We start from the raw sequence: 24,696 nt of genomic DNA on the forward strand, positions 1-24,696 counted from the left end.
CGCCCAACAATCGCGAGTTTGAAGCTCGTCACAGCCATCCCTTTCCAGATCCTACTCAGAATACCACTGACAAGGTTTAGACGTTCCGGATCTCAGGAATGGCCGCCAATAATTCTAGCTTATACCAGGAAGACTCTGATCTGAATCATGAGGCTAAGAGATATGCATTCAATCTAAGGTAGAACGGAGGTGGTTTTTAGGCACGCGTTCATAGGTGAGAATGATGATGAGTGTCACGGATCATCACATTCATCAGGTTGAAGTGCGAATGAATATCTTAGAATAGAAGCAAGTGTGATAGAATGGAAAATAGTAGTAATTGCATTAATTCATGAAGAACAGCAGAGCTCCTCACCCCCAACAATGGGGTTTAGAGACTCATGCCGTAGAGAATACAATAAGAAACGTGTAAAGTGTCATGAGGTACAAGATGAATCACTAAAAGTAGTTTTTATAGTAAACTGGTGACCTAGGGTTACAGAAAAATGAGTAAGCTAGGGTGTTTAGTGTAAAAATCCACTTTCGGGGCCCACTTGGTGTGTGCTTGGGCTGAGCATTGAAGCTTTCATGTGTAGAGACTTTTCTTGGAGTTAAACGCCAGCTTTTGTGCCAGTTTGGGCATTTAACTCCAGCTTTTGTGCCAGTTCTGGAGTTAAACGCCAGAATTCTTGAGCTGACTTGGAACGCCTGTTTGGGCCATCAAATCTTGAGTAAAGTATGGACTATTATATATTTTTGGAAAGCCCAGGATGTCTAATTTCCAACGCAATTGAGAGAGCACCAATTGGGCTTCTGTAGCTCCAAAAAATCCACTTCGAATGCAGGGAGGTCAGAATCCAACAGCATCTGCAGTCCTTTTTCAGCCTCTGAATCAGATTTTTGCTCAGGTCCCTCAATTTCAGCCAAAAAATATCTGAAATCACAGAAAAACACACAAACTCATAGTAAAGTCTAGAAAAGTGAATTTTAAATAAAAACTAATAAAAATATAATAAAAACTAATTAAAATATACTAAAAACATACTAAAAACAATGCCAAAAAGCGTATAAATTATCCGCTCATCATTGAGCTTCTGAGTTTTTTGTGGACTTATAAATCGGAATGGTAACAGTAATAGTAGTAACCTCTAAGTTCAACTTGTTGTATGTTGAAAAATGATAGTCATGCTTGGAAATATCTTGAAATGAATAATAAAGTAAAAAAAATTTGAGAACGATTAGGAATAATGGGAGATGAGTATTAATCCCCAATATTAATTTGATAATCTTGAGAATGAAATTTGGTGTTTGATTGGTAGAAAAATGCCGATTAAAAATTTTTGAAAAGTATTTTCTGAAAGAATGTTGCAACTACAGTCTTAACCGACAAAAACTCCACGATCAATTTAGAGTGTGTCACAATTGATAATAAAATAACCGGGAGTAGAATCCCGAATCGTTTCCATAAGAGTTGACACGAGATGCAAATTATTGGTTAGGATCTTTCTGGATATTTTTGAAATTTGAGAATGGAAAAATAAATAGCTAGGAATTAAAGCAATGAATAATTAACAAGAGGTGTTATGTAATCAAAATAAAAGACCTTGGTTAGGAGAGAGAATTAGAGTTTCTATCCTTGTTGTCTTTCCCAAGTGTAATAATAAAGGTTCATTGCTCCCACTTAGTTATTCTCTAGCAATTGAAGAAAAGTCAAGTGAGCGTCACTAACTCTAGCTCACAAGTTCTAGTCACTTTCTGGGGAAGGACTAGAGTTGGTGAGAATTGAGCTAGCCAGCAATTTCCAATTACAGATTATTACACTTGGGTATAACAACTCAAGGGGTTCTAATTACTCAACCCCCAACCAAACTGGGAGCTTTACCCCATTAATATGAATGCCATTTTCATAAACACATAATAGGAGTAAATAAAAGACATGATAATTATTAGAAATTAATTAAATCAAAATTTGCACTAACAATAATTTATAAGGATCAAACAAGCAATAAAAATAAACATAAAAAAATACTTCAATGCATTAATAAAATTTAAGAGTGACAAAATTCAAATATGAATTCAAAGCAATCAAATGAAAAAGAGTAATAGAAGTATTAGAGAAGAAAACTATAAGAAAAATGACTCCAATTGAAGGTAGCAGCAGCTCTCTCCAGATCCAAATCAAAAGCAAAGCTAAGAATGTCAAAAACCATAAGAGAAGTAGTAATTTCTCTCTCTAGAACTCAAAACTAATCAAAAACTAAAGTGTGAAGTGAAGTGTCCCAGTCTCATCTCCATCCCTGCCTCTAGTCTGCATTTTCGAGCTTGAAACTGGGTCCAAATCAGCCAAGAAATTGCCCTCAGCGAGTTCTATTAAGTGCAGCACGTGACGCTCTGTCACGCGTACACGTCACTGAACATTGCATCTGGCCACGCGTACGCTTCAGTCACGCATACGCGTCACTGAAAGACGCTCCTTTTCACGCGCACGCGTCAGCCATGCGTGCGCGTCACTCCTCGCTTCTCAACTCTTTAATTTCTTGTGTTCCTTCCACTTTAACATGCTTCATCTTCATTTTTAAGCCATTCATGCCCTGTAAACCTGAAAACACTTAACAAACACATCACGGGATTAAATGGTAATAAAGGAGAATTAAAAATTAACAATTTTAAGACCTAAGAAGCATATTTTTAGTCATAGCACAAAATTAGGAAGAAAACTTAAAAACATACAATTTACATGAATAAGTGTGAGAATAGTTGACAACACCCACTCAATTCATTCCAAAATATATCATAAAATAGTGGTGTATCAGTGTTACTTGCATTAGTATACTTTCAGATGAATTCATAGTTGATTGTTTGTCGGATTGACTTCGACTTAGTTCTGCCGATTTGCCTTGACTGGTTCCGGCTTATAAATGTCGTTTTGTATGGAGTAGTTCTGACTTATAGGTGTTAGTTTGTTTGGATTGATTTTGGCTTATAACTATCGATTTGTTTGAAATGATTCCGCCTTATAGATGTCAGTTTGTGTGGAGTGATTCAGACTTATAATTACCGATTTATTTGAAATAATTCTGACTTATAGATGTCTAATATTTTTAGATTTTTGGTATGCACTAAAATGGATCATATCAGTTATGGACATATCAAAATTACAATTTTTTGTTGAAGCGTATGAATCAGTTAGATGGGTATTCAGTTTGATGCATTGATCAATGTGTGATAGTAGATAAGTCGACTTATAGGCCGGTGTTAGTTTTGCTTTGGTATAAAGGATAGAGAAATAATAATAAGAATAAGAGAAATGTAAAATAATAAAAAATGTTGTGCTCTTATTGTAACCTTTATAGTGGGAGGTGCTGGGGTGTGCCTCGTTAAAACTTCTCTCGACAAAACCAATGTAGGATAAAATATAGACAATAGAAAAAGAAGCACATCACCGTCTTCTGACTTATATGCTTAACTATAATGCAATCTAAGGAAAGAAATGTTCCATGTACTTGATAGGTTATCGCCTTCTAGTGTTTGTAATATGTATGTTCCTTGTCCAATGACCCTAATTGTTCAGAATGGTCTTTTTTATTTGATGAATCCATATTTTACGATAATTTTTTGCTAGAATTGAGAGGATTTCATCATATAAACCTACACTTATTCCCTTAAATAGCATACTTTTGAGCTTTCCTCATAAATTATGCTTGGTTGTGAAAACATACTCTTTTATGCTTAATTTAACCTATTTTATTTCATTTGTCTTCCATTCGATACCTTGATGTTGTTGGTGAGTGATTTCAGATGTATAAGATAGGAATGGCTTGGTGAGAATGGAAGAGGAGCATGCAAGGAGGAGGAAGCATGAAGAAACAAAGGAGAAGAGCATCGCGATGTGTGCGTGCGCACAGCCTCTTGTGCGTACGCACAGGTAGCAAAGCAAAGCGGAGTGTGCGAGCGCAGAGCATCTTGTGCGTCGCACGATCATCCAAAGTATCGCAAAGCGTGCGTGCGCACAGCCTCTTGTGCGTACGCACAATCTGAGATTTCAGCCAAGTTTGCGTGCGCACACGTCTGTGCGTACGCATAAGTACCCGCGCGTGCTTTTATTAAAAATGCACGTGACTCACGTTTTGAGGGATTGGAGGCCCAATTTTGATGGCTAGAGCTCATATTGCAAGGGGCAAACATTGGAGAAGGATAGCATATCATTAGGAGTAGTTTGTAAATAGTAGTAGGAGGCTTTAGGTGTAGTTTTTCTTTAAGTTTTCTCCAACACTATTAGGGTTTCTATTAGGGTTTACATTTCAAGTGCCATTTTTCATTTTTGATCTTGAATTTTTGCTTGCCTCCATTGTAAGTATTTCTTAATTACTACTTTTTATAGTTACAATTTTGATACTCTTTCTTGTAGTTAAAGTAATATTGTTAATACATATACTTTTTACAACTTTGATCTCTTGTTGATAATTTTGATGATTGATGATTATTACATGCTTGGTTGAGTTTCTATTGTTGCTCATAGTTTCAAGCATTTTCTCAATTTTCCCATGTTTAATGTTTATGCCCACCAAGTGTTTGTGGAAATGTCAAGTTTGATTATGGGCTAAATTTCCACCTCTTGGCTTGGGAAAAATGAGCATATGGGTTCCTATAGTTGGAATGTCCAACATTTAGTGATAATTCTTGGACTGTTAATTGTTCTTGTTTTCACTAACACTAACTTGTTGCTAAGGCAATTAGCAAGTGAGTTAGGATTTGTGGATTAAGAACAACTATACTCACTTGAGCTACTCTCCGATGTAAGGGTTAACTAAGTGAGATTAATCCATTACAATTGCCATAGTTGTGGTTGCAACAAGTAAAGGATCCATTAGCTCATTCCAAGCCAAGATTCCCTTTATGCTTTGAATCACACATACACACATACATCAATCACTTTTATATCTTACTTGTTCATATTACATAGCTAGTTCTTTAATTCCTTTATTAGTTTATTAATTGCAATTTTGAGTGTTCTTTCATTCCTTTAATTGTTCATCTCTTTATTGAAAATCCTTTTTGCCTTCACAACCGAAATTGCGCACTCATTGGCACTTGTCCTTGGGAGACGACCCGTGACTTAAAACTCCCGGTTTATATTTGTTTTGAATTGTGACATCTTTATTTAAACTTTGATTGATGGTCAATTGTTGGATTTGGACTATACTTGCAATGGAGAAATTCTATTTTAAGAGAAATTCCAAACCCACTCTAGGCCACGCATCACTATTGTTCTGATGTTTGTTTTGTTTGTCATCTTCTCGGTTAGGAGTTTGTTTTTTCGTTCTTCAAACTTGTTGAAACTCTTTTATTTCTATTTGGCCTGCTGCCTTCTCTCAGAACTCGGTCAGTGTCTTTGGTTTTGCCACTGCTATTGTCTCCTGAAATTTTCTGGGACGAAGTCCACTCTTCAGCGCATGTCAGTAAACATCTGGGTTAAGGTTAGGTATCTTTATAGTGCCTTAGCAAATACCATCATATAGTCCTTAAGGTTTTCATGTTGTCCTTGCTTTATGGTGCTAAGATAGTCCAAGTCATGCATATAGATTTTCGAAGCTGCGAAATTGTGACGAATAGGTTGGCTAATTCATCGAAGCTTGATATAGAACCTGCAAGTAAACCAGGAAACCATATCAAGGTAGCACCATATAGGAAAGTCGAAAATATACGACAAAGTATTAGATTGGATGCACCATTCATGAACATCATCGTATAGAACTTAGTGACGTGTATGTCAGGGTTGCCGATTCCCTCATAGGGTTTTAGTGTTGTTAGTAAAGTGAAGTTTTTGGATATTTAAAAGCTCATGTTGTCTTTTGAAAATGGATTGGTCTTTTTCATTGGTGGCTTTGGGGTGATTGTCTTTATTGTAACACCCTACCACACTGAGCTTTACGCTTAAGTCGTAAAATAGAGGTGGTGTGGTATTACGACCTCTAAAATAAAATGTGTACATATAATAGCAGAAGAATTATAATATGCTAGGAGCCTTGAAGAATAGAGGAAATAAAAATTGCGAAATAAAAGCGCAACACTCAAGGAACGAGTTAACTTGCGTGCTAAGGAAGACTATAGCTGTTAAGTGTAAAGTAATCCAAAACAGGAACAAAGAGTCAAAGATACAAAATAATGAGCTCCTGACTCAGCCTGTGAAGTCAAGACTGGCCAGAGAATATACACACATACATATACATATATACATATCCAAAACCCAGATGTACATAAACAAAATCCTACCTCTCCATAAACCTCTAAGAGGATCAAAAGAATAAGTTATGCGGAGAGAAAGCTAAGTATTTATAGATACATCACTGTACAACAAAACAACCCAGTAACCACTTCGCTTCAAGAGTCCAGACGCCTAGTGAGATGCCTCTCGACCTGCATCTGAAAAACAACAACTTAGTATGGAATGAGAACCGGAGGTTCTCAGTATAGTAAAGGTGCCACACACACATAATATATAAGGTCCTGGGAATACCAGAGGCAATCCTAGAATGCCGACACTCAGATTATAGAGCTTAAAGTATTAAACAGAAGCCATAAAAGGTGGTTTTCTAAAAGTATTAAAGCCTAACTTAACTTAACCTTAAACCTAAGTCTCATACTGCCATTCCTCCATACCTCCAACTCCATCATGCATTTCACAGAAAAAGAGATAGATAAAGGCAAGCACAAGAAGATCACAAATACTGCAGGTAACAAATATACATTTAGCATAGCAAATACACTTAGGCACACCCAGTTAATTCACAACAAGTGTTTCAAGTAAAATGCATATGATGCATGCCTATCCTATGGCTGATGAAGCTCATCTGTCGGTTATCCAGCCAACCCGACAAGTCCAAAAACCTTAGACTGTCCCTCGACGTGCATCCCCAAGAGTCTATGCATAACTTTTTCTCAAATAATCAATATTGCTCAATGGGGGTTACATTCCCGGGAATTTATAGTGCCCGGTCACCCTTACGTCGTAGGGTCAACAGAGTATCGAGCTTTCAACCTGGTACATGTGGTACTTTACCCAGGGAATCTCGTATCTCAGATCGTTCAAATTCATAAGCCATATAAATAATTCAATTATAATTCATCAACATCCACATCATTCTCAATCGCATCTCATTCATCATCATACATCAATCATATTCAATCCTTATCCTTCATTATCACACCTCCCATTCCGTCCATCAATAGTTCCAATTCAAAACATAGTTCATTCTTTTCTAAATGAATCAAACTTAAAACATACTCATTTTCTTAATAACTCAAAATCAAACCATATAACCTTTGAATCTAAATCTTTTTAAATAATCATCTAAACAAAATCTCTAATTTTTATAAAATTTCGGCAGCATCTCCTCTAAAACTCGGACTTTGCCACCCTTTTCGGGTCCAAACCTGCATTCTTTTCAATTCAACATACCCTTTCTCATCATCATAAAAATCACCACAATAAATCTACCTCAGATCAACAATTATACTCATACAATATTCAAATCTAACAACCAAAATTCAACTAAGAATCATAGTTCACAAATCCTAGGCTTTTAACACAAAATACCTCATTATCACAACAACCTCCACAATAGTTATACCTCAAATCAAATAATTCACCAAATCACCAGTTAATCAACAAGCACCAAACCAACCATGTTCATCAACAGGATACTAAATATTAAATATATACATGCAATCCAACTTATCCTATGGTCATCTAGCCTAAGTTTTTACAGAACATTATATATTAAATGCAAGAAACCTAAACCATACCTTGGCCGATTTCCACGTAACGACCAAAGCAATTTATTCAAAATCAAGACATCCCCTCAAAATTCAACAAACCCTAAGCTCAGCTTCTTCCAAGTTCCAATATTCACAATTTCAAGCTCCAATTATTTATTCACAACCTAATACACATTCATAACACATATATATCCAATTTAATACTTAAAGCTCAAATTCAATGAAATTAAAATAGAATTATCATATCCTCACCTTACCCAAGCTTCACATAAGCAAGAGTAAACGTTTCTTTCAAGCTAATTGGATCCTAAAACATCAGAAATAAAAAAAATTCAACTTCTTACTCAATAGTTCAAGAATTGGGGGAAGAGAAGGCTGAGGTTGAAATAACAAGTTACCTATGAAATTGTTCCAATAGAAACGTATAGCTCAACGCGGCAAACGCGTGGCTGCAAACAGTGCGGCGATCAGAGCTCGGATGAAAAAGTTACGGGAGTTAGAAATTTACGTAAGGGTTACGGGAGTGTTTTGTTCTTCTTCTCCCTGGGAAGCTTTCAACTTCATTTTGTTGAAATGAAGGAGAAAGCAATGCTTGGGTTCATTTAATAGGTCGGTCCAGTTGGATCGACGTCCCAGTTTGGACCCAGTTCAACCAGTTCGGCCTATTCGGTCCAATCTTGGATCGATTTCTTCGAAATTAATGTCAAAATTCTCATTTCGATGAGCTCTATCCTAATTTGATATAATATTCTCATTTCTAATCTTCTTTATTAAAAACTAATTTATTGACTAATTACTTACTTATTTAACCGGGGTTTACATTTATGGCCTTAGCCTTTGAGGTGTGGTCGTCGTCATCATCTTTGTTTCCCGGATTTCTCTACTCTTCCTCCTTACTTCAACTGTTTTGCTTCTGATTTAATAAACCGGCCATTCACTGATTTTCTGCTCTCAGTGACTCATTGATAGCCAATAGTTCAGCCTTACTTGAAAGAGAGGGTGGATTGTTTTGCTCTTCTACCATTGATTAAAACCAGCAAAAGAGGGTAGGTAATCAGATAGAAAAAATGATAGTGGGGTTAAGTAAATTCGGCCCTACGGTGTGCACCAAATGTTCCTGCGCGGTAAGCCTTGTAGAGGTATAGCTTGTCCTGTTCAGGGATTGAGCTCTCCTTTGCCTGAAGTGGAAGAGGTATACGTCGGCTTTAAGAGAAACGGCGGCAGCAGACACCTGCAAAGGCACTCCGATGCTCAAGTTAGTAAGAGTATGAGTGAATATAATGTTACTCAGAGTGAGTAGCGTATCTTTTATATTGTTAGAGTTTGGTATTTATAGAGTGTAATCTTTTGTAGAGAGGTTGAGATATTTGTCTGATCTTTTGGTAACCACCTTTATTTATTTTTGAATGTGTTGTTATCAGCGAGATTCTCTCTAACTGAAGATAAGCTACATTTGTTGTTGTATTTGAATTCTGATTTATAAGTATAGTTGGACCAGATTATAACCATTGGATCACAAATTATTTTATTAACACTAGATAAATTTCTTTTGAAAATAATAGAAATAATTTAATATTGATTGGTATAACTATATAAGTAATAGAATAATTATTTTTATTAGAAACTATATTATTTGGTTGACATTAGTAACATGCGAGTAGGGCTGGAAATAAATGAGGTCTAGTCGAGCGAGCTCAATTCGGTAATGAGGTTATAAGTTAGGTTCGTAAGCAAGTTTAAATTTGGTTTGAGTTCATATATTATTATAATAGATATATTATTATAATAGGGACACGTATAAAATTTTAAAAATAATATATATTTCATAATTTTTTATAAATTAAAATTTATATCAATTATATTGTGTGTTGAGTTAATTTATGAGTTTGAACTAGGGATGGCAACGGGTCCCATGGGGGCAGGGACATGCCCCCACCCCCCGCCTCGTGACCCCAAAAAGCCCCCCGTCCCCGCCCCGTATCCGTGACGGGTAGCGGATACCCGATATCCGCCGGATATCCATTCCCCGCGGATATCCCCGCGGATCTTCCATTTAAAAAAATTAAAAATTTCAAAGAACTCAGATTTCAGAAACAATGCACATTAACAATACATCATTCATAACAATGGGGATTAACAATTTTGATTTCAGAACAATTTTAAAGAACCCATATTTGTACAATGCAGATTTTATAACAATGAAGATTAACAATACAGATTTTAGAACAATTTAAAAAATCCCAGATCTATATAATGCAGATTTTATAACAATACAAATTAACACTAGATTTCAAAAAATAATTAAAATACCCAGATCTGTAGATGACGAGACAGTTGCAATCAGCAGCGGTGAGAAGCAGAGCCAGAGACGGAATAGATGGCGACAAAATCGGCGATGCGCAGATGGCGATGCGCAGATGGCGACATGCAAATCTGTGGTGGAGATGGAGACAGGCAGATCTGTGGCGTTGATGATATCTAACGAGGAGGAGGAAGGATGGCGGGCGAGGAGGAGCTCTGACGAAAAAAGGAAAAAAAGAAAGACAAAACTTGATGAGAAAAGGGGAAAAAAGAAGGGGGAAGGTGAGGTGACCTCGCCGAAGGGGGAGAAGCTCGCGGTGAGTCTGGGAAGTGAGCAACGGAGGGGGCGGCAGTGGTGAAGAGAGGATCTGAGAGACTGAGACTGAGGCTCGGGCAGAGAGACTCAGAGAGTGAGTGAAATGGAAAATGAAAATGGGGTATTAGGGTTTGTGAATATATATATATATATATATATATATATACTGGGATATTTTGGTAAATTGATATTGATGGGTATTAAACGGGTATCCACGGGGCGGGTATCTCTACCTCCGCCCCCGCCCCGTTTATTAAACGGATACCCGTTTTCTGCCCCCGCGGGGAGAGATTGGCCCCCAAATTTGTTCCCTGGCGGGTAAATTTCCGCGGATACTCGCCCCGCTGGAAAAAACTGCCATCCCTAGTTTGAACCTGTTTTTTTTTTTTTTTGATAAGTTAAACTTAGCTTGAGCTTTATAATTAAATTAAGAGTAATGTTAGGAAGATAATAATAAAAAATTATTTTATTTAATATAATATTTATAAGTTTATTTATATAACATTAATATTATACATTTATTATATCTAATGTTATATATTTATTCTAGTAATAACTAATGAATGCATATAAAAGTTAAAAAAATATGTCTATTTTTTATTTTTAAATATTTTTATTAAATTAAATTATGAAAAAAGAATATATAGATCCTTGACTTTTTGTTTTGTGGACAATTAAGTCCTTAACGATTTGAAAATATATTTAATTAAGTCTATGATTTTTTTAAAGTTTAGACATAATGATCCTTCATATTTACTTGGATCTATTAGATCTAATAAAAAAAATCAAACATAACTCCCGTTGTACTGACCTCGTTGATTCAAATGCACACATAAAAATTTTTTTAAAATGGAATAAATTAAATCCAGAAATTGATATGTCCAAATTTTAAAGAGATTAATAACTTAAATGTATTTTAAATTTTGAGGGACTTAAATATTGACAGACCAAAAAATCAGAAATCGATTTATTTTTTTCTTTTAAATTATTGAAGTGTGAACCGAAATTCTTATGAGTCTTAAGGTTGATTTATTTCAACTTACTTCTACTCCGCTTTCTAAGTGACAAAATTACCAGGGATTATAGATTAGGTGAATTTTCACAGAAAAGAAAATTAATTGATTTTTAAAAGAAAATTTAAAAATAAAAGTAATTTTATGTTTAAATATTTAATATAAAAATATTTTTTATTTAACAATTATATTTAGATAGAATAATATAAAAATATTTTTTATTTATTATGTTAAATTTTTTTAAATAAAAAATTAAAAATATAAATAATAACTTCTAAAAAAAATTATTTTTGAATTTTTTTAATATTTTGACTTTTACTATTAAAATATTGTCAAACATACTAAATAAAAAAATATTCTATTAACTTAATGACAACTAAACAAATTCTATAAATCATACAAGAAATTAAGAGAAATGTATGAACAGAATTTAAATTGGATTTGAACTCATATAAAAAATAATATACAATTAATAATTTTTTATAAATTAAAATTTCTATCAATTATACTGTGTTTTGAGTCCGTTCATGAGTTTGAGCGAATCATATTTTAAGTTTTGATGAGTTAAACTAGCTATGTTAATAAATTCAATTGTTTATGAATTGAGGTGAAAACAAAAAAAATTTGTGAGTCTTAAGCTTGATTTGTTTCAACTTAATTCTATCCTCTTTGTAGATGTCAAAATTACGTAAGATACAAGTCATACGAGAAAAAAATACGTGTGCTCTATATATCCTTTTTGACTTTTGAGAGCAATATCCTCCTTCTATTATGTTCAAATGGAATCAATTTCAGTCAGTTACATTAAAATATGCCATCAAAGGCTTATGACTCATTATATATAAACTAGAATGAGACTTGCGTGGTGCGTGGAACAGTAAATTAACGATAGTATATAATAAATAGGATAAAGTATTAAATTGGTCCTCTATATTTGGGTGTAATTCTGTTTTAGTCCTTAAAATTTAAAGTGTCCTATTTAAATCAAAAAAGGTTTCATTTAGCATTAATTTAGTCCCACAGTGAGGTCAAACTTAAATAATTAATGAAATATTCTACATAACAACAGTACAAGAACAAAATCGATAATCTGGAGAACAAGTACAAGCTCCAGAGGCACAAAATTAACCGTTGATGCATCAATATATTTATTTATCATTCTCTTTAGTTCTATAGAAAATATTTTATTTATATTATAAAAAAATAATAAATAAATGTATTGATGCATCAACGGTTGATTTTGTTCCTCTTGAGCTTGTACATGTTCTCCAGATTATCGATTTTGTTCTTGTACTGTTGTTATGTAGGACATTTCTTTAATTATTTAACTTTGACCTCACTGTGGGACTAAATTGATGCTAAATGAAACATTTTTGGATTCAAATAGGACACTTTAAACTTTAAGAATCAAAACAGAATTACGCCCAAACATAGAGACCAATTTAGTACTTTACCCTAGTAAATATTAAAAATTGTTATGTTTTATAGAATTAAATTATGTATAAACTAAAGTTAAATTTAAAAGGTATTTTATTTAAAATAATTTATAATACAAAAGATTTGGATATTAGAATTGTATGTACAAAATGACATTTTTATTTGGTGGTTTGATTTTTGCATTTGTTTTAGTTGATGAACTTAGTCTTCTTATGTGGCGTTCGTCCTTTTTTATTAGTTATTGTTAGAGTTGTTACTTTCTTCTTTCTGTCGTAGGTTCTTATGAAGGCATGTTCTTTATGAATTGTTGAGTTATATGCACTTTCTATTGTGTTGTTTATTCCATCTTTGCAAGTATGTTTTTCTTTCGAAGATGTGTCTTGAATTTATATGGTTTTCTTTCTCCTTAATCTCTTGATGGGTATGTGATTTTCGTCTAAATATTTGTAACGTAAACTTTATTATTATTATTATTATTATTATTATTATTATTATTATTATTATTATTATTATTATTATTGTAATATGGATATTTATTACATTAAATGAGTTATTCATAGAAATTAATAAAATAATTATTGGGGTTATAAATTTATTACATTGTTTATAACGATAAGATATAATAAATATAGGGATATGAATTTAATGTCTTTGTAAGTTATAAATTTGGTTAGATACTATTAATTTCTAATTATTGTTGTTGGTAATTATTATATTATTTTTTGTATATATATATTTTTTTTGCTGATTTGGAAATAATAGTTGATTTGGCAAAGATTGAGTGGTCGATTCCAAAATTTTGTCAAGTAAGCGATGTTGCTGACATGACATTAATAAGAAAAAAAAGATGTCTTAAAAATAATATGGGTATAAAGTTATCCATCTACTTTTATATATTAAGAATAGACTAGACTGATGAGACTCGTTCCCTGTACGAAGGAGTGAATTAATTATACTCTATAATATATTTTAATATTATTTAAAAATTAATTAAATAATATATAAATAAATAATTTAAAATGTTTTTTATTAAAAATATTTTGTAAAATATTTATTTGATAATGTATAAATAATTACATATAATTATTAAACTAAAATATAATACAAATTGAATTATATTTATTATTTTAAAATTTAATTTTTTTTAGAAAAAGATATAAATTTTTTATATTAAAATTTTACAAATTTACATTTTTATTTATTGTTTTTATTATTTACAAATAATTAAAGAAAAAAATTTTAAAAAATAAATTAAAATAAAAATAACAAAAATATAATATAAAATTATTAATTAACTTTATAATTATAATATATTTAAACGTACTTAATAAAAGATGTTTTGCTAAATTTAAATTATTTTAGAGGAGTTTTAAGCAATTAGCATGGAGATTAAGAAATGAAATAATAACAGTAAGAGTTGTATTCAACATGTTTTATAAATAAATCAAATAGAATAATAATAAATTTATTATGTATGTCACTACAGGACACGCGCCGATTAGCGGTGGTTTAATTGCCGAATTACGGCGATTTTTGCCGGCAAAACAGGAACCGCAATGCATAAAGGCGCGGGAATCATACTTTGCGGCGGTTTCCAGCAACCGCTGCCATAACCGCCATGAATCATTAATTTTGTGGCGAACAGTTTTGCGGCGGTTAAAAACCGCCGCTATATTGTAACACCCTCACTACCAGAAGTCACGCTTCCGGCTGCGCTACTCTGATAGCAAGAAGTATTACGACTACTTTACATACTAAATATTAAAATAGGAGCCTATGACTTGACACTGTATCGCTGATTTCTTTGAAAAACCAGAAATAAATACTTTATCTTAAGGAAAAACAAACAGGCATAGATTCATATACAAGACTCCTTACATAATAATTCAATATATTGTACATATAAAACATACAATTCCTATCCCTCTTACAAACTTGTAATAACAAAGACGAGAGAAGAAAATAATCTAATTAATACAACAGCATATAAACCAAATGCAGTATAACTCTTCTTAATACTTCTTCATCTGGTTCCTGAAAAGGTAAAGCTGTAGGGGGGTGAGAACCTAACCACACGGTCTCACCACGGAGTTTCAAAGTTGTCATAAGAAGATATTTAATAAGAAACTGTTTTCAAGCTCAGTAATTATCATTGCCTTATGAATCTTTTAAAACCAATAGGAAATCGTTCAAATCCCTTTTCAGAGAAACAATGTTTAATCTTTCAGAAATCCGAAACCTTTCCTTATAAGAAAATCTCAATCAGAAATCAACCACGCAATCAAACAACACAATCATTAATTCAGCATCCAAGTTCATTCTCAAATGTAGCACGCCAGAACAAACACAGGCAAGACAGACAAGGAAAGCACAAGTAGGTAGCAGTTACAGCAAATAGTTCAAGTAGCAATTAAGAACAGTTTAGCAATTAGGCAAACCAAAACAAGTTCAAACCCAAGCAAAGCATACAAATGCATATGATGCATGCCTGTCCTATGGCTGATGAGGCTCATCTGTCGGTTATCCAGCCAACCCGACAAGTCTGAATTGTCCTTAGACTGTCCCCCGACGTGCATCCCCAAGAGTCTATGCATAGTTTTTTCTCAAATAATCAATATTGCTCAATGGGGGTATCATTCCCGGGAATTTATATAGTGCCCGGTCACACTTACGTCGTAGGGTCAACAGAGTATCGAGTTTTCAACCTGGTACACGTGGTGGCAAGCCACGGCACTTAATCTAGGGAACCTCGTATCTCAGATATTTCAAATTCATAAGCCATATAAATAATTCATTCATCATTCATCAATATCTAAGCCATTCTCAAAATCATCATCATTCGTCAAACCATGTCCCATTTTCAAATTCATTCAAAAATTATATTTCAAATTAATCCTCATCATCCTTCTTTCCGTTAATCAACAATCTCAATTCAAAACATAATTCTTTCTTTTCTAAATAAATCAATCTGAAACAAATAACGTTTAAGAACTAAATCTTTTTAAACAATTGCTTCAAACAAAACTTCCAATTTTATAAAATTTCGGCAGCATCTCCTCTAAAACTCGGACTTTGCCACCATTTTCGGGTCCCAACCAAACCAAACCAAACACCTGTTAAACATTCAAATCACTCTAATAATAATTTTCACAACAACCACACTCAACACAGAGAAATAGTAAAATCCAGAATCCAATCAACCAATCCTATAAATCGCAGTTTAAATCAACCTCATTCAACAGCATTAATCAATAATTAAGAACTTTCAGTTTTCTCAAACAGTTTCAAACCAAACCGTTCCTCAAACCATGTTCGAACCATTACCAAAATAGTAAATTATTCTCAATAAACAAACCATTTCCAAATATCAAGTCCTTTCCAAATTGGTTTTAAAATCAAATTCCAATATCAAATCGGGTTCAATATCACATCAAATTTCAATACTAAACCTTTCCTAAAATCGAATTGTTTCCAAAATTAAACTAAATGCCATTATTAAATCTCTCCCATTAATTCAAGGAAAACCACTTTAACAACATCAGTCAACTAATCAGAATATTCAGCTTTCTCAATCGATCCATCTATCAATCAAACTAATAATCTTATTCATCCAAGACAACTCTATTCAATTCATAAGACTCAGGCAATCACCAAAGATGTATTTTACGCATTAATATCGATTTACAACAACTCTGGAAAGAAAAACAAGTTTGAGAAAGACGCCCCTACCTTATTCGCGATCCAACTACGCGACAAACTACATTTTTATTCTTATTCCACAGAAGCAACATCAATACCGACTGTCCCCGCAGCAGCCACAACCTCTAAACATAGCCTTAGCTCAATCCTAAAACATTAATGTCGCGTAAACTCAATAGTCTATAACAGAATAGCTACTAAAAGAGTTTGGAACAAGGAAAGACTTACTGGGCTTACAACTAATTGAGAAAATGGAGCAACAGCAGATTCGGTGACGACACAGCACCTTGATGTTGTATGCTACAGCCATAGAACTCAGCAATCAAGACCCGGAACTCGATCCTATGACACCAAAACCTTGGATCCTTAAATAACTTAGAACAGAAATACTAATTCATAGGTTTCGGAATGCATTGTTTACCCAAACAAGGACGAACGGCTGAATTGAAATAACGGTAACTCCGATGGTGGTTCCGGTGATCACTGCCATGTTCCCAGTGACCCGAACGGCGGCAACGACGGTGCAGCAGTTCAGAACAACAAGCAGCGGCGGCGGAGAGCTGAAATAGACATGCAGTGACGATAAAGGTTCCCGGAATCCAAAAGAACAGAAACCAAACTTTAAAACCCTTACCGACAGTGCGTTCTCCGACGGCGGCAGTAGGATTTCGAGCGGCAGAAGCGGTGGTGGCTGGCGCGGGTCTCTCTTTTCTCTCCTCTGCTCCCGAGCTCGCTCTCTCTCGCTCTCTCTGGCTCCTCCATAAGTGGCGGCAACCGACTCCAAGACGAGGACGATGACGACGCGGGTACAGTAGCGGCGGCGACGGCTTCACGGTGTGGGCAACGCTGGCGACGCGAAAAGGGTTCTAACACGGTGGTTGGACCTCAGCTCGGCTTGAGATTCTGCTCTCTCTCCCTCGCGCGTCTCTCCTCCCCGCGTGGTCTCCTCGACGCTGGCGCCAACAACGACGCGACGCGACGCGACGGCGGTCCTGAGCTGCGCGGCGGCTTCCTCGCGGTACTCTCCTTCTCTCTCAGATCTCCTCTCTCTTCTGTCAGCAGCGGCGGCGACGGTGGCAGTGACACCCACCGCGCCGCCTCACTCTTCTTCCCCCTCTCCTTCCTTCCTCGGTCCCCTTCCTTCTTCCCCTTTCTCTCTTTTTTTTTTTCCTGATGGGTTTTGGTTAGACAAAAAGGGGGGTTTCAGCTGCTGTTGGTGAAGGCTAATGGCGGCTAGGGTTTCATTAGGAGTAAGGGAAAAATTGTAATTTAATTAGGATTAGGGTATGTATAAAATTAAGATTTTGAATTTAATTATAGTAAAGTAATTTTAATAAAATTGAGGCATGGAGTATAAATTTTGAAATCTAATTAAATCTCTAAAATTATTTTAAAATATTATTTATGGTATAAAAATACTAATTGATTTTCTCAATAAATTATTCTAATTGAAAATTCATGGTAATATAATTAATTTTCTTTATCTTTAACTTAAAGTATTAAATAATATAAATTAAATTATCTAAAATCTAATCATATAAAATTCTTATTATTTCATAACTACTAATTTTATATCAATAATTATAAAATTAGACAAAATTCTAATTTAAATAGCTAAAATCCCATTATTTTTAAATTTCTAGAACTTTAAATCATAAATAGGAAAATAATACTTAGGAATATAGTTTAGATAAAAACCTTAATTTATTTCAAATCCAATTAATTGCCTTTAATTATTTTTTTAATAAAAATAATTTCTGAAATTAAAACTATAAATAAATATATATAATTTGAGATTAGTTCAAAATAGGACTTTTCAAAAGTCTTGGGTCTTACATCCTACCAACCTTATAAAAATTTTCGTCCTCAAAAATTAATACAAAATGAAAGAGATTTTCATATTACTTCACTCTTGAACTTATTTAAAGAAATGGCAACAAGTCCTCAATATATATATATACACACAAATAGTTTCAAATACCAGGATTTTCATATGGCATAAAAATATACAGGATATAAATATGATGTGAAACAGAAGTTACAAGACAGGCTTGATGTACAAGATAATATGTTTCAAACATGTGATGGTAAAGCAATACGGCAAAAGGTTATAACACAAGCTGGGGTTAAAATGATGTGCTTAATGTCCACATACTGATCTTATATCAACTTTAGGGATTAAATTATTCAAACTTCAACATAATTTATCTCCACCATTCTTAACCGTACTTCATTGAGCAACTCATCCGAAAGTTCTCAACTTTGTTAAACACTTTGCAATCCTTACTACTGGTTATAAGTCCCACATCAACAAAACTCTTTCACGTAAAACAAGGTTTCACAACTCCCTGTGATGTCGTACACTTATGAGTTTTACCTTTTGCATTCACCAAACGTGTCCTAAAAGACTAATGTGTCGTTTACTAAGTCTAATGGTCGCACAAAATGCTAAAACTAATCTCAAGTATACTCAGAAGGATAGTAGACCATAGAAAAGGAAGAAAAACGACAAGGACCGTGTTCCCAAGAATTTAAAAGAATTGCTGAAATCACAAGTAGACAAGGATGAACAAGTAATAAAGAGTGCTAGAAAGAGAGTCAACTAATATCTTTAAGGGTAACTCTTAAATCGAAGGAATTTAATAAGACCAATAAGATGAAAAACAATGCAGTATCTTGAAACGAATTCAAGCTAAATCAAGAAATATGAGGTTTACAGAAAAAGAATATCCAAACCAAAAACAAAGTTTATAGAACTCAAGAGTATTGGTTTAAAAATATTTTTGAATGCATTGTTCGTAAAGAATGAAAAACTGAAGGGGAAATCATTTCATGTTCTGAAAGAGAAAATGGATAACAAACATCCTTCAAAAGATTAATAAAAGCGTAAATGTAGCACTATTTCAATATAAATTCAAGTGGAATAGATTACACAAACTTTGTAAATGGAAAGATTAATTTGGCTAAGAGCAAAATTGTATTTTCTATTTTTTTTTTTAAGCATGTATGAAAACTATAATCTTGTTAGAAGAAAATCTGAGATAAAGTTTTACTCATAAAAGAAAAGATGATGCATTACAATCAAACAGGCTTAAATCACATAGAAATTTTCAGAGTATAGGATAAAAGAGTGTAAACTCAATTGAAAGCAATTTTATTAAAACTTCAATAGATGTATCGCCCAAAACAAGTTCAAATCACACCAAAAAGAGGCACTGTTCAAGTAAAACAATTCTAGTCAGGGACAACTTTGCATAAAAATAAATCGAAACTTGTTTAAAAAGGTTTAAATTAAAACAAAACTTCAATAATATACTTGAAGTCACAACTTTATAAGGATGTTCAATAATATTATTATGTGCTAAAAAGGAAACTAACTCATTTTAAGAAAGAGACTTAAATTAAAGGATTTCAATTAGGATTCATAAAGCATGTCACTCATAGAAACAAAAAGCTTAAGAAGAAATTTAACAACTTAAAAAAAGTTGATTCAAAACTTAAATTTCTTCAAAAGAATTGAAAACCTTTTCAAAAATGGTTCAAAACAAAATTCTGAAAGTATATTTGAAATAACCACCTCGCAAGTATCATTTAAGAAGATTACGATGTGCTTAAAATGATATCAACCCATGGAAGAAAGGACCTTTAAATTAAGGGAATTCAAACAAGAACTCATTGGGTATGGATTATCAAATGAGTTTCCAATTGGTCTAAAGAAATACAAAATGCGCCACGAAGACAACTCAATCAATAGAAAATTCTCAAGAAGGAACCTTTGACTAAAGAAAGACAAATAAAAGGACAAATGGTGCATTAGGTGAAAACGAATTAAAATTGACTCGGATGAGAATGAGATTCACAAGAAATGGAAAACTAAGATTAATGGTAAAAAAAAAAAAAAAAGAGTAGTTAAAAATAGAATTAAATATGACATCTACAGAAATAAAAAGTTTAAGGAAGAAATTGGTCTATTCATGAGAATAAAGACATGAATCCAACATTATTTTTTTTTTTTTTTGTAAGAACAACAATTTGCATAAATGATATAGTATGCTAAACCAAATTCAAATAAAAATAAATTAGGTGAAGCTTACCAAACAAAACCAACTAGAAAGAGACAAAAACCTTTCTTTGAAAAATATCTAAATATATAGTCAAATCAGGATATTCGTAAAAACGGTAATAAAATTGTTAGAAAATCAAATTGTATTTAAAGTATATATACATTTCCATAAATCAATGAAGAAACAGGCGAGGTATTGAAAACGACTAGTTTTAAACTGTATAAGAAACTTTCAACGTTTATATAAAGAAGTACATATCAAATTAAAAGCGGTTGTATATTTCAAATTAAAAACGATTTTGTTAAGATTTAAAGAATGACTGTAATTATTATCAAATAAGAGGAAAACTAAATTACAATTTATTTACAAAAGACTTGAAATATGAACTTAAAAAGGTGTCCTGCATCAAAACAGATTCGAATGTATATAAAAAAAAATACATGATTAAAAAAGAAGTGCCTAAATAAAGAAGGTAAATACACCAAGAGTTTTAAACGGGCATATGCAGTTAGGATCAAACAAAATCGTACGTGAACAAGAGAGTAGGATTAAAAGATAATCTGTTCACTTTCGAAGAAAAGTATCGCAGACAAGAACCTTAGAGCATACCAAGCAAGAATAAGATACGTGATATTCGCAGAGTTCAAGACACCTAACCGAGTAACCTCAAGAATTAACTCCTAACGTTTCCAAAACCCGCGATTCGCATTACCTATAACTCGCATATTGTCTATGATAACCCATTAGTGCTTACAAATACATAATTCACCAGGGTTAAGCTGGCCAAACTTAATACCAGGAATTATGCAATGCAAGATTAATGGTATTTATCAATAGACCGTCATGTACTTAAAGCTCTATTCTCGTTATCCAAACAAGACCTACTACATGACTGACTCTCAGAGTATGCAATTGAAGCATAATCGGTCAATTTCTCAGGCTCTACAGGAAAGACCGCTCTGATACCATAATGTAACACCCTCACTACCAGAAGTCACGCTTCCGGCTGCGCTACTCTGATAGCAAGAAGTATTACGACTACTTTACATACTAAATATTAAAATAGGAGCCTATGACTTGACACTGTATCGCTGATTTCTTTGAAAAACCAGAAATAAATACTTTATCTTAAGGAAAAACAAACAGGCATAGATTCATATACAAGACTCCTTACATAATAATTCAATATATTGTACATATAAAACATACAATTCCTATCCCTCTTACAAACTTGTAATAACAAAGACGAGAGAAGAAAATAATCTAATTAATACAACAGCATATAAACCAAATACAGTATAACTCTTCTTAATACTTCTTCATCTGGTTCCTGAAAAGGTAAAGCTGTAGGGGGGTGAGAACCTAACCACACGATCTCACCACGGAGTTTCAAAGTTGTCATAAGAAGATATTTAATAAGAAACTGTTTTCAAGCTCAGTAATTATCATTGCCTTATGAATCTTTTAAAACCAATAGGAAATCGTTCAAATCCCTTTTCAGAGAAACAATGTTTAATCTTTCAGAAATCCGAAACCTTTCCTTATAAGAAAATCTCAATCAGAAATCAACCACGCAATCAAACAACACAATCATTAATTCAGCATCCAAGTTCATTCTCAAATGTAGCACGCCAGAACAAACACAGGCAAGACAGACAAGGAAAGCACAAGTAGGTAGCAGTTACAGCAAATAGTTCAAGTAGCAATTAAGAACAGTTTAGCAATTAGGCAAACCAAAACAAGTTCAAACCCAAGCAAAGCATACAAATGCATATGATGCATGCCTGTCCTATGGCTGATGAGGCTCATCTGTCGGTTATCCAGCCAACCCGACAAGTCTGAATTGTCCTTAGACTGTCCCCCGACGTGCATCCCCAAGAGTCTATGCATAGTTTTTTTTCAAATAATCAATATTGCTCAATGGGGGTATCATTCCCGGGAATTTATATAGTGCCCGGTCACACTTACGTCGTAGGGTCAACAGAGTATCGAGTTTTCAACCTGGTACACGTGGTGGCAAGCCACGGCACTTAATCCAGGGAACCTCGTATCTCAGATATTTCAAATTCATAAGCCATATAAATAATTCATTCATCATTCATCAATATCTAAGCCATTCTCAAAATCATCATCATTCGTCAAACCATGTCCCATTTTCAAATTCATTCAAAAATTATATTTCAAATTAATCCTCATCATCCTTCATTCCGTTAATCAACAATCTCAATTCAAAACATAATTCTTTCTTTTCTAAATAAATCAATCTGAAACAAATAACGTTTAAGAACTAAATCTTTTTAAACAATTGCTTCAAACAAAACTTCCAATTTTATAAAATTTCGGCAGCATCTCCTCTAAAACTCGGACTTTGCCACCATTTTCGAGTCCCAACCAAACCAAACCAAACACCTGTTAAACATTCAAATCACTCTAATAATAATTTTCACAACAACCACACTCAACACAGAGAAATAGTAAAATCCAGAATCCAATCAACCAATCCTATAAATCGCAGTTTAAATCAACCTCATTCAACAGCATTAATCAATAATTAAGAACTTTCAGTTTTCTCAAACAGTTTCAAACCAAACCGTTCCTCAAACCATGTTCGAACCATTATCAAAATAGTAAATTATTCTCAATAAACAAACCATTTCCAAATATCAAGTCCTTTCCAAATTGGTTTTAAAATCAAATTCCAATATCAAATCGGGTTCAATATCACATCAAATTTCAATACTAAACCTTTCCTAAAATCGAATTGTTTCCAAAATTAAACTAAATGCCATTATTAAATCTCTCCCATTAATTCAAGGAAAACCACTTTAACAACATCAGTCAACTAATCAGAATATTCAGCTTTCTCAATCGATCCATCTATCAATCAAACTAATAATCTTATTCATCCAAGACAACTCTATTCAATTCATAAGACTCAGGCAATCACCAAAGATGTATTTTACGCATTAATATCGATTTACAACAACTCTGGAAAGAAAAACAAGTTTGAGAAAGACGCCCCTACCTTATTCGCGATCCAACTACGCGACAAACTACATTTTTATTCTTATTCCACAGCAGCAACATCAATACCGACTGTCCCCGCAGCAGCCACAACCTCTAAACATAGCCTTAGCTCAATCCTAAAACATTAATGTCGCGTAAACTCAATAGTCTATAACAGAATAGCTACTAAAAGAGTTTGGAACAAGGAAAGACTTACTGGGCTTACAACTAATTGAGAAAATGGAGCAACAGCAGATTCGGTGACGACACAGCACCTTGATGTTGTATGCTACAGCCATAGAACTCAGCAATCAAGACCCGGAACTCGATCCTATGACACCAAAACCTTGGATCCTTAAATAACTTAGAACAGAAATACTAATTCATAGGTTTCGGAATGCATTGTTTACCCAAACAAGGACGAACGGCTGAATTGAAATAACGGTAACTCCGATGGTGGTTCCGGTGATCACTGCCATGTTCCCAGTGACCCGAACGGCGGCAACGACGGTGCAGCAGTTCAGAACAACAAGCAGCGGCGGCGGAGAGCTGAAATAGACATGCAGTGACGATAAAGGTTCCCGGAATCCAAAAGAACAGAAACCAAACTTTAAAACCCTTACCGACAGTGCGTTCTCCGGCGGCGGCAGCAGGATTTCGAGCGGCAGAAGCGGCGGTGGCTGGCGCGGGTCTCTCTTTTCTCTCCTCTGCTCCCGAGCTCGCTCTCTCTCGCTCTCTCTGGCTCCTCCATAAGTGGCGGCAACCGACTCCAAGACGAGGACGATGACGACGCGGGTACAGTAGCGGCGGCGACGGCTTCACGGTGTGGGCAACGCTGGCGACGCGAAAAGGGTTCTAACACGGTGGTTGGACCTCAGCTCGGCTTGAGATTCTGCTCTCTCTCCCTCGCGCGTCTCTCCTCCCCGCGTGGTCTCCTCGACGCTGGCGCCAACAACGACGCGACGCGACGCGACGGCGGTCCTGAGCTGCGCGGCGGCTTCCTCGCGGTACTCTCCTTCTCTCTCAGATCTCCTCTCTCTTCTGTCAGCAGCGGCGGCGACGGTGGCAGTGACACCCACCGCGCCGCCTCACTCTTCTTCCC

General features: G+C 34.3%; 2 protein-coding genes across 2 annotated transcripts; both read right to left on the reverse strand.

Annotated features, from left to right (window-relative positions):
• Nucleotides 1-16,763: 16,763 nt before the first annotated feature.
• LOC148569254 (uncharacterized) lies at nt 16,764-17,446 on the reverse strand. Its single transcript, XM_088483163.1, has 3 exons — nt 17,159-17,446; nt 16,962-17,084; nt 16,764-16,866 (listed from the first exon to the last, which is right to left on the reverse strand). The coding sequence occupies exons 1-3, from the start codon at nt 17,284-17,286 to the stop codon at nt 16,764-16,766; spliced, it is 354 nt and encodes a 117-aa protein (XP_088339289.1). The 5' UTR covers nt 17,287-17,446.
• Nucleotides 17,447-23,822: 6,376 nt separating this feature from the next.
• LOC107618128 (uncharacterized) lies at nt 23,823-24,524 on the reverse strand. The gene is made up of 3 exons (XM_088483092.1): nt 24,218-24,524; nt 24,021-24,143; nt 23,823-23,925 (listed from the first exon to the last, which is right to left on the reverse strand). The coding sequence occupies exons 1-3, from the start codon at nt 24,343-24,345 to the stop codon at nt 23,823-23,825; spliced, it is 354 nt and encodes a 117-aa protein (XP_088339218.1). The 5' UTR covers nt 24,346-24,524.
• Nucleotides 24,525-24,696: the final 172 nt, after the last annotated feature.

This window comes from Arachis ipaensis, chromosome B4, assembly GCF_059453495.1.
Source record: "Arachis ipaensis isolate K30076 ecotype BB chromosome B4, ASM5945349v1, whole genome shotgun sequence".
Lineage (NCBI taxonomy): Eukaryota > Viridiplantae > Streptophyta > Magnoliopsida > Fabales > Fabaceae > Arachis > Arachis ipaensis.

What these genes read in the sequence shown, in the direction of transcription:
- LOC148569254 (XM_088483163.1), bottom strand. Translation starts at nt 17,286, where the DNA reads ATGGAGGAGCCAGAGAGAGCGAGAGAGAGCGAGCTCGGGAGCAGAGGA. An exon ending in CGTCGGAGAACGCACTGTCG is followed by an intron (nt 17,085 to 17,158) that starts GTAAGGGTTTTA and finishes TGTCTATTTCAG; the next exon opens with CTCTCCGCCGCCGCTGCTTG. An exon ending in ACCGTTATTTCAATTCAGCC is followed by an intron (nt 16,867 to 16,961) that starts GTTCGTCCTTGT and finishes TTGGTGTCATAG; the next exon opens with GATCGAGTTCCGGGTCTTGA.
- LOC107618128 (XM_088483092.1), bottom strand. Translation starts at nt 24,345, where the DNA reads ATGGAGGAGCCAGAGAGAGCGAGAGAGAGCGAGCTCGGGAGCAGAGGA. An exon ending in CGCCGGAGAACGCACTGTCG is followed by an intron (nt 24,144 to 24,217) that starts GTAAGGGTTTTA and finishes TGTCTATTTCAG; the next exon opens with CTCTCCGCCGCCGCTGCTTG. An exon ending in ACCGTTATTTCAATTCAGCC is followed by an intron (nt 23,926 to 24,020) that starts GTTCGTCCTTGT and finishes TTGGTGTCATAG; the next exon opens with GATCGAGTTCCGGGTCTTGA.